The sequence below is a fragment of the Lepidochelys kempii genome, chromosome 5, assembly GCF_965140265.1.
Source record: "Lepidochelys kempii isolate rLepKem1 chromosome 5, rLepKem1.hap2, whole genome shotgun sequence".
NCBI lineage: Eukaryota > Metazoa > Chordata > Testudines > Cheloniidae > Lepidochelys > Lepidochelys kempii.
The window spans coordinates 26733025-26743391 of NC_133260.1; the positions used below are offsets into that span (position 1 = coordinate 26733025).

Below are 10367 nucleotides of genomic sequence, written 5' to 3' on the forward strand. Positions count from 1 at the left end.
CATTGAATTTGAGCTTCTATTATGGTGATTTTAAAAAGTTTCTGTGCAGCTTGCAGGCATGTCACCCTTATGACTGTTCCTTTTAATTTCCATTTAACTAGCTTCCTCATTTTTGTGTAGTTCCCCTTTTGAAGTTAAATGCTATTGTGGTAGGCTTCTTTGGCATTTATCCCCCTACAAAAATGTTAAAATTTAATTGTGCTATGGTCACTATTACCAAGTGGATCAGTTATATTTACCTGTTGGACCAGATCCTGTGTGCCACTTAGAACTAAATCAAGAACTATCCCTCCCCTTACGCGAGACTAGCTGCTCCAAGAAGCTATCATTAACGGTGTTTAGAAATTTTCTCTCTGCATCCCATCCTGAGGTGACATATTCCCAGTCAATACAGGGATAGTTGAAATCCCTCATTACTGGGTTTTCTGTTTTTGTAGCCTCTCTAATCTCCTTACCATTTCACAATAGCCATCACCATCCTGATAAGGTGACTGGTTGTATGTTCCTACTGCTATACTCTTATTATTCAAGCATGGAATTTCTGTCCATAGAGATTTTGTGATACTGTTTAAGTCATTTAAGTTTTTTTCACTATTTTTGACTCTATGCTTTCTTTCACATATTATGCCATGCCCCAGCCAGTGTGACCTACTCTGTCATTCCTATATATTTTGTATTCTGATATTACTATGTCCCATTAATTACCATCCTTCCATCAAATTTTTAAGATGCCAATTATATCAATATCCTCATTTAATACCAGGCATTCAAGTTCACCCATCTTTATATTTAGACTTCTTGGATTTGTACACAAGCACTTATAAAATTTGTCAATATTTAGTTGTCTACCTTCATGTGAAGGTAATTGAATGGTACTGTTTTTCCTTTGACTGTTTCTCTTCAGCTCTTACTTGTAACTTTATAGTAAAGAGGAGAGGATAGAAGATGATAGAGTAGCCCCTTTAAGAAATCTTTCCCTAAGGGATGTGTCTTTCATAACCATGTGTTCCTCCACACCTGTCAGCTTTCCACCAACCCTTAGTTTAAAAACTCCGCTACAACCTTTTTAATTTTACATGCCACCCCCAATGCATGGAATGCCCTACCTGAACTGGTTTCTCACTATTTAAATTCCTCCTGAAGACCCACTTTTATGAGGACTAAGTCCTCTACTTCCCTATTTCACTTATCTCATGAATGAACTGCTCCTTTATATGGAAAGACAGGCCTGAATGCTGGGAGAGAGATGTAAGGATACGAGAATTGAAGCTAAAAACTGGGATGTGGGGAAGAGGAGGTTGAACTGTGTACAGAGAATTTAATGTGTTTAACTTTTAAAAAACAACAATGCATTCTGTCAATTTTCTGCTTGATCATCTTGCCTGAATGATAGCACCCAAAATGTGGTAGGAGCTTTCCAAATACTGAGGAAACTATCAAAATCAAAGTCAACAACTTTATTCGTAAATGTTATACAAAAATGAACCCTAATGACACCAAGAAATCTTTAGTTTTAATTGAAGAAAGAATATTTCCCTCTCTCTTTTGCCTTTAAAGGAGAGAACTGGCTGCGAGACATGGGAGTGGCTGCTACAGAGAGGTGAAGAGAAGAACTTTGAGATCTAGATATCTTTGGAAAAGATGTTGCATTTTGTTAGAGAGCTGTTGGCTCAGGAACAGAAGTATCTGTGTAACTAAGCCAACTTCAGCAACATTGAGTCTTGTCTGATCCCTGTTGTGAAGAGGCAGGGACAGCCAGAAAGCTGCTCCTGATGCAGGCAGAAAAAGAGAGATAGCAGCCCCATCTCAGACTAAGATATGCCATCTGTCAAAGATCCTGTTGTCAGCAGAAGAGAGATATTGCACTGGCAGATCCCTTAGGCATATTGGCACAACATTACTGCTGGGAAGTGGAACCCCTTCCTCGTGGCCATCCATAGGATGGGGATGAATGGGGAAGATTCCAAAGGGGCATTTCATGGTGACAGGAGATCAAGTGGTGGGTTCAGTGGAAGCACAGATGTCTCCCTTACTACCTTACCTTGACCTTTACCATTACCCCCATGGTTGCCTCTGAGTTCACCCACAATTCCTCAAAATGGGCATTTTTCTTCAAGTTCACCCTTCAGGATGCAGTCCCCTGGAAACACTTATTACATTTGTCATGGTTACAGGGCTAGAGGCAACTCTGTCCCCTCTTCTGGTCTCACTGAATGCACAACCCCAGATGTTAAGGCTCATGTCTTCACCTCTCCTAGGGTGGAATCCCACAATTCATCCACTCTTAAATCAGGCCTTGGGCTGTGTATCAACCTTCATTATTCAGCCAGTCTCCCCTTCTGGAGCATGTGACCAGTGGTTAACACAGGTGACTAGACAGCTCTCTCAAACCAAAGTGTTGTTTAATTTTAACAGCAGGAACAAAGCACTTTAAAACATTAAAGGATCTATATGCACATCTATCTTACCTTCATCCCCACCATCCAACCATCAAAAAAAAAAAATTATTCTGTTTAAGACAGAATCTTAAGAGTTTGGAAATCCAAAATGTAATTAACATTTCTGTTAATAAAAAATTAAGGTTTGCTAAGGGTTAGCTTGGCATACCCAAAATACTAATTAGATTTACAACTCTCTTCTGCCAAATAAAAGTTAGTCATTATTTATTAAATAAAATTTAATCATTAAGAGGAAGATCTTTCTTGTCAACATTTGTTTTCTACTTTCAATTGTAATAAAAAAGACAAACTGGAGAGTCCTACCTTGTGCTGCTGTAACCACCTTACTAGTTTCTTCAACTGCTGGTACAATTTTCAGATAGTCCTGGTCTTTATTCCAAAGAAATAGTTCTCCTGTTGTAAGTATTCCTGCCAACCAAGCACCTGTTTTCATAGGGGAAAGACTTATTAAATTGTTTTACTATAAAGTATTTAAAATTATCTTCCCCCATTTTGTCCCCAATCCTTCAAGTGTCTCTGAACTAGCAGATCCTGTGCTTGTGTGGAGACAGCTACAGTATCAGAGCTTTTTACAGTATTGTATGTTTCCAAATTGTTGCAATCTTAAATGAAAACAAAAATTTGAATTGGAACTTGAGAAAATACTTAACCATTTCTTGATGTTGCTAAGACGACAACATTTTTCAACAGTGATTGAAGTCGAGGAATTTTCTTCTTTGTCTTTCCTGATAACAGGTTAATTTCACTTATACATTTATCACCTAAAAGATAAATAGCTTCTTTTTCCTATTAAAAGGAAAAAGGAATATTTCAGTTTTCAAAAATACTTATTTTCTATTTTTGCCTGAAAATTGATGCAGATATAGATAACAGTGTTAAGACCAGAAAAGGTGGGGGGGGGGGGAAACTATTAAGTAAATACAAAAGGCTAAACTGAAATTCACAGTTAAGCATTCAAAAATCATGTAGTGCTGAAACTGAAACTTTAACTCTGCCTTTTTGCACATATCCATTACAATACAGGGCCAAATTCAGCACTCACTCATGCCAGGGTTGAATTTGGCCCATCATTTTTAATTAGCCTGATCCCACAATCCTTATTCCCACTTACCCAAATAAGACTATGTGCCTAGAAAATGCAGGATTAGGCCCTAAAGATCTGATCCTATGTTTCTGAATTCAATGGGAGTTTTGCTATATCGCTCAATCGAAGAAGAATTAGGCCCTAAATGATTACATACTATCTCTCAAATTTCAGAGTAGCAGCTGTGTTAGTCTGTATTTGCAAAAAGAAAAGGAGTACTTGTGGCACCTTAGAGACTAACCAATTTATCTGAGCATAAGCTTTCGTGAGCTACAGCTCACTTCAAATGAAAGAAAGAAAAATTCTACTATGTTAGATAACATTTGAACATATGTGTAAAAACTGTATTGTAATGTATATATGCAAGAAAGGAGAGCTAATGCTATATATTTAATTTTGCGTACAGCATTTCCTGGCTACTAAATGCTTAACCATGCAATATTTATACTGCTTTAACTTAGTTTTTTACATAATTTCTTAAGTTGTTGTAAAAGAAAAGGATACAGTAAACTTGTGCCCATCAAAAAAAGTCATTAATATACTGCGTATTTGTTGTGCAGGTGCTAGCTGGCTAAAAGGCAATAGTGTCTGTCACTATAGCAGGTTAAGTATACATTCCCATATCTGTGCACGTATATACTCTTATAAATGTATAACTAAAGAAATCTTTAAAGTAAAATAAGCAGCTTCCACTCCTGGCTCCAGGCCCTTGCTATCCCCCATAGCACATTATTACAAAAACGTCAGATACTGAACATAGGTCAGAATAGTTGAGTTCTGCTATGTTTGTCCCATGGGAGGAATAAAATCTCAAACACTGTATATTTTTCAGTGCATATAACCAAACATCACTAATAGGAATTAAAAAAATTGTTAACTCTTGTGAAGCATACAGCTATCAAAAGATGTTCTCCATCAGGTATTGTGAGCAATACTGAAACTTTGGAATGAAGTCAAAATGGCAGCAATAAATCCAGTGATTTGTCTTGGTGCTTCCTAACTTAATAACCAGTATGGCACTTCTAAACCATTCCCTGAGTTTTCTGTAAACTGAGTTGCTAAATAACTGCCACAATCAAAACTATGTTTAATGTACAGTTAGGTTTAAATAAAAATCTACAGACTCTCACCTGTCCCAGCCAGGAGATTTGAGGCCAAGGTTTCCTATGTTTGATACATGTAGAGATTAAAACGTCTAACTTAATCTCCATGCTTATTCACACTCCCAGTAATCACAACAGTTTAAAAAAGACTAGAGGGTTGTCTGCAAACATACCTGTAAAAGATTGAAAAAAAATGTTGGTTTTCATTTTAGTTTTTGAAAGATATAAATTCAGAACACAATTTCTAATTTCCACATACTACATAAAACACAAACATAATTCCCAAGCATTTTTATTATCAAAATAAACTTGAATTGTGGATTATTTGCATTTGTGAAATACATTTTAACTTTTGGGCCCATTTTATAGTATTAACATGCAACATGGTTTTTGGTTGACAAAGTATATAATCAATGTAGGCTAAATATGCTTAGCTAAACCTTGGCTGTTCTAGCCCTATGTTTAAATACCAAGCAACGTTAGTACGTTTCAGCACAGAACTCATCTGAACCAAAATTACCATGATAGTACAATAGGATTGCTTAAACTCTATGACATTTTATGGTTCCACATAATACACATTGAACTGAAGTAACCTAAGTAATGTAAAGAAACGAACGCAGCACATGTAAGTAAAGGTGGAAGCTGTGAAGAAAGGCACATAGATAGGTAAACAATATCAAGATAAGCAACAGCACTGTATAAAACTAAACATCATAGGAGTGAATCCAAACAACTCAATCATAGATGTCTGCTTCTCGGTACAAATGCACCTCTAGCACAGTTAATTATTAACAGGACCCTACCAAATTCAAGGTCCATTTTGGTCAATTTCCCAGTCATAGGATTTTTTAAATAGTCAATTTCACAGTTTTAGATGTTTACACATGAAATTTCACAGTCTTGTAACCATCGGGGTCCTGACCAAAAGGGGATCAGGGAATTGCCACCCTTACTTCTGTGTTGCTGGTCACAGGGGTACTGCCTTCAGAGCCGGGCAGCCAGAGAGCAGTGACTGCTGGCCAGCCACCAAGCTCTAAAGCCAGCGCCAGCAGCAGCACAGAAGTGAGGGTCGCAGGGTCTGGGCGGGGGGGAGGGTGTTTACCATACCTGCAGGCTTTCCCAACAGCCTCCCGCCTGGGTCAGGACCTGCAGCCTCCCACTTAGGTTGGGAGTGTCCTGGCCAGCAGCAGTGCAGCTTCCTGCAGCTGAGGGAGGTTCCAAGAAGTGGGTCTGACAGAGCTCTGGGAGAAGCCCCTGCAAGGGAAGAGCAAGTCCCGTCCCTCCCCAGCCTGAGCCGGGACTAGCAGATGGTACCCAGCTCATGGTAGGAATCCCTGGCTAGGGCACCCCCACCCCAGTCAGATTTCATGGGGGAAATCAAATTTCATGGTCTGTGACATTTTTCACAGCCATGAATTTGGTAGGTCCCTAATTATTCATCTAGCAAAGTATCCAGAGTGAGGCACACCACATTCCACAATGTAGCCCCACCTTTAATACAGTGACATGACCCTCTGAAACAACATATCCCACTATATAATGCTTTGATCTGTATTACCAAGGGAGCTGCTCAGATGAAGTATTACATGCAGAAGCCTATCTTTCTATAGGCTTCTCACATCAAGACAATATATGTCTGTGTGGGGCCAGATCTCCAATCAATAATTAGTTGTATCTTTATCCCCCTCTAATAGCTACAGCTAATGGAGTTATTCTTCTAGCTCAAGCAGTACAGAATTATGGTTTGAGCACTAAAGGCCCCAAAATCAAACTCTGAGAATGATTCAAATGGAGAATTCAAATGATTCAAAAATCTGAGAATGATCCATTAAAACAGTGGCACATCAATATGGGGCTTGAACTCCAACAGAACTCAGAAGCCTTGGATGAGCATCTTCAGACAAGGGAAATATGTAACTCACACCAACAGAGCGCAAGTCTTTGTTGATAGTTTAACATAAGAGGATAAGTGTTTACTACAGTTGACAGCTAGCTGAATCAGTACTGGATATAGTTTCAAACAATATACTGGATGCTGGGACCCTGTCTCTTTATTCTGTCATATTGAACGTGTGTTTGTATGCTTTGAGATGTCGCACACTGGGACCTATTGTGTGCTGATATACTGAAGGCAGGAGAGAAAAATACAGTTCAAGATAACACACTATATACCAGAACACATCAAGCAAGGGCCTCCTCCGTTCAAGACAGCACATCACACCATAATACTCAGGGTCTCTGCACCGCTACGTTGATACAAAAATTATTGTGTAAGGTTCTTTGGCCTCTGTTACATAGGTCATACTAGATGATCAGCATGGTCCTTTCTTGCTTTAAAAATCTATGCACTGAAGGGCATGCACATGACTTAAATCAAGGTGGTGTAGAATATATATGAAAGTAAAGAATTAGAGTTAGTTTAAGTTTGGTTAGGAAATATAAGTATTTTAAAGGAAGGCATTCAGAATAATGAGCTATAAGCCCAGAAGGAATGAAGTAGGGAGGATGCCTGGTTCAAAGAGTAACTAACGACAAAGGGAAGTTTCTAAAAGACGACCTATGACCAATAGGGGTGACTGCAGATGGTTTTAAATAAGACAAAGACTCTGTCTTGAAGCAGCCAACATGGACTTTCCCACCCCACATATCAGTGTTACCTCACAATTGGGACATACGCAACAGAAAAACTGTTGGTCTGCAAGAAGGATGGGAGGAGTTAAGAGGAAAGACCTTGGTGAAAAAGGAGATGGTAAATTTTATCTGGATTAAGACCAGAAATAAAGGCTAACTGCCCAAATTGGTATTTAGCTTGTTATTAATTGGGAATGTCTTCATTTATTTGTTGATGGGTACAAAAAAGAATGAATTTAGAGTTCTTTGCCAGACTCTATCTGATCATGCTTGAGCATACCAGGATGAAACAGTTTGGCTAGGTTCAGCCTATTTGTAATATATTAATCACATGCTTATGAATATTTTGTTACTGTATTGCAGTGATGGCCAAACTTTTCCTGTCATGCTCCCCCTTACGATTAATGGAATCTGTCCATGCCCCCTGCCCGCATAGTTGACTCAGCAAAGAAGCTTGGGCTGAAGGCAGAGCTGGGGGCAGAACTGGAGATGGGGAATGAGCTGGGGTTAAACATAGAGCTGGCCTAGGGGCAGAGAGGGAATGAAGGCAAAAATGGGCTGGAGGCAGGGAAGAGGTGTCGCTGGGGCCAGAGCTGGGCTGGTCACAGAGCCGGGGTGAAGTGGAGCTGGGGCTGGGCTAAGGGCAGAGCTGGGCTGGTTAGTGCTCCCTCCCCGCCCTCCATGGGGTCTGGCCCAGGCCCTGCCGTGCACGCCCCACCCCAAAGGGGGCATGCCCCACAGTTTGTGAACTACTGTGGTACTGGATATGGTAACTGCTCAGCCTTTAGGATTTTAAAGCTATTGTATAAAATACCATTTGGCCTTTGGATTTAAAGGAATGTATGCTTAAATTAATGTTTGATGGTCTCCAATATTAATATTCATAATTCTAATTATTAATAATTCCAACAAATGGTGAATTATGTGCTAAGTCCCATTACCACAATACTCTCATACTAAAGGCAGAAGAGGATGCACTGTTCAAGGTAGCACCCCACATACTACATCAAGGATAAGGGCATGACACAAACTGGGTCAAGATACCTTCGCATTGGTGCAGATCACACCTACCTCCATGTTGAAGTAGAGAAAGGGGTATGTTATATGCCAGGCCCTGTTGCCTCAACCTCAAAAGTACTGGGGGAAAGGATCTGTCGCATGCTGGCACTGTTACCTCCGTGCTGATGGGGGTGCTGAATATGAGGGGACGCAAGGTCCCGTCCCTCCCTGCACGGAGGACCCCTCACCCCGGGCCCCTCACCCAGCTCAAACGCCTCGCGACGTGCCTCAGAGACGCGGGCGCAGCGCGCGGAGACGTCCTGTGGTCCCGGAGCGGTAACGGTCGCGGGGCCCCTGGGGCGGGCTGTCCGGGCCCTGGGAGCACAGAGCGAGCCGGCCCCCCTCGGCCCATGTCCCCACCGCGGCCCGTCACCACGGAACGAGCAGAGGCTGCCCGCCCCACACTCACCGCGCTTCTGCCCCGCACAGCGGCTGCCCTACGGGCCGGCTTCAGCGGCGTCCGCCCAATTGCCGGCCGCGTCCAGAGCGAGAGCTGAGTGGCCTGGAGTGCGCAGCTGCGGGCGCGCGAGGCGGGGAATGAGCAACGGGGGAGAGGCTCCGTCCGAACCCCTCCTTTGGCTTTGGCGCGCGTTGGGTCCCGTCAGAGCAGCCCGGCCGAGGCTGCTGCCCACCGCAACCCGAAGCTGGATGCGCTCCCTCAGGGGGCTGTGCTGAGAAATCGGGGCCCGCCGAGGACTAGTACGAGCGGCTCATGTCCGCGGGAGCAGGCACGGAGCGTAGCGCTGACCACGCCCCAGCGTCCTTCCCCTCAGCTGAACGTTAAACAGCCATCTAAACAGACGCGCCGCACAACTGCTAGCTCATCAAATACAAACCTTGCAGCAACCCCTCCCCTGCTTTTCATCGATTGACATTGGCTGGTGCAGAGCTGCTGGAACAATGCATACCGTGGGGGGTGTTGAGAGCTATTATATTGAACAAAACTGTAAACCATGGATAAGATGGAAACTACTTCAAATCAGGAGGTTCTGCTGCACCCCGAGCACCTCTAATTCCAGCATCGATGGGCTGGTGTATTTGCAACAGCAGACTTCTTTTACCCTAGCCTGTCTGCAAGCGTTTTGGTTTGAGTCTGAAGGAGAAGGTTTGAAAGAAAAAACATTCAGCCAGTTGTTTTCATGTTTTGGTTACAAGCTATATTTTTGAAGTTATAATCAATAGTATAACAGGATAATATCTAACAATGTAGTAAGCTACCCACAGTCTGCATTTTCCTTTTTGTATAATGTCTCAGCTACAGATGATTAAATATTATGACATACTATACTTTAGATAAGAGAAGGAAACTCATATGCAGCATATTGAAGTTGCAGCGAGCAAGGGATGTGAAGGGTAACAAGAAGGATTTCTACAGGTTTGTTAGCAACAAGAAGGAGATCAGGGAAAGTGTGGGACCCTTACTGAATGGGGGAGGCAATTTAGTGACAGGTGATGTGGAAAAAGCTGAAGTACTCAATGCTTTTTTTTGCCTCAGGTCTTCACAGACAAGGTCAATTCCCAGATTGCTGCAGCACAGTATAGGGAGGAGGTGAGCAGCCCTCAATAGTGAAAGAACAGATTAAAGACTATTTAGAAAAGCTGGAAGTGCACAAGTCCACGGGTCTGGATCTAATGCATCCGAGGGTGCTGAGGGAATTGGCTGATATAATTGCAGAGCCACTGGCCATTATCTTTGAAAACTCGTGGCGATCGGGGGAGATTCCGAATGATTGAAAAAAGGAAAATATAGTGCCCATCTTTTTAAAAGGGAAGAAGGAGAATCTTGGGAACTACAGACCAGTCAGCCTTACCTCAGTCCCTGGAAAAATCATGGAGCAGGTCTTCAAGGAATCCATTTTGAAGCGCTTGTAGGAGAGGAAGGTGATTAGGAACAGTCAGCATGGATTCACCAAGGGCAACCTCGTCCCAACTCTTGGCCCTTTTCTTGGCATATATCCCCAGCATAGATTTTAGGGTTCCTTTGAATCTTTCAACCAGTCCATTGGTGTGAAGGTGGTAAGGGGCCAT

At 42.1% G+C, this 10367-nt stretch overlaps 1 protein-coding gene across 14 annotated transcripts in view; it reads right to left on the reverse strand.

The window, feature by feature from the left end:
* CPLANE1 (ciliogenesis and planar polarity effector complex subunit 1) overlaps window positions 1-9103 on the reverse strand; it is a 180190-nt gene extending 171087 nt beyond the window's left edge. For 6 of the 14 annotated variants that reach the window (XM_073343782.1, XM_073343779.1, XM_073343777.1 and 3 more), the window contains exons 1-4: window positions 8749-9100; window positions 4674-4819; window positions 3110-3245; window positions 2763-2882 (exon numbers count right to left, since the gene is read on the reverse strand). In XM_073343782.1, coding sequence (XP_073199883.1) covers window positions 2763-2882; window positions 3110-3245; window positions 4674-4754 — 337 coding nt within the window. In that variant the 5' untranslated portion in view covers window positions 4755-4819; window positions 8749-9100. The other 8 variants (XM_073343789.1, XM_073343790.1, XM_073343791.1 and 5 more) reach the window with 5 other exon arrangements.
* Window positions 9104-10367: the final 1264 nt, after the last annotated feature.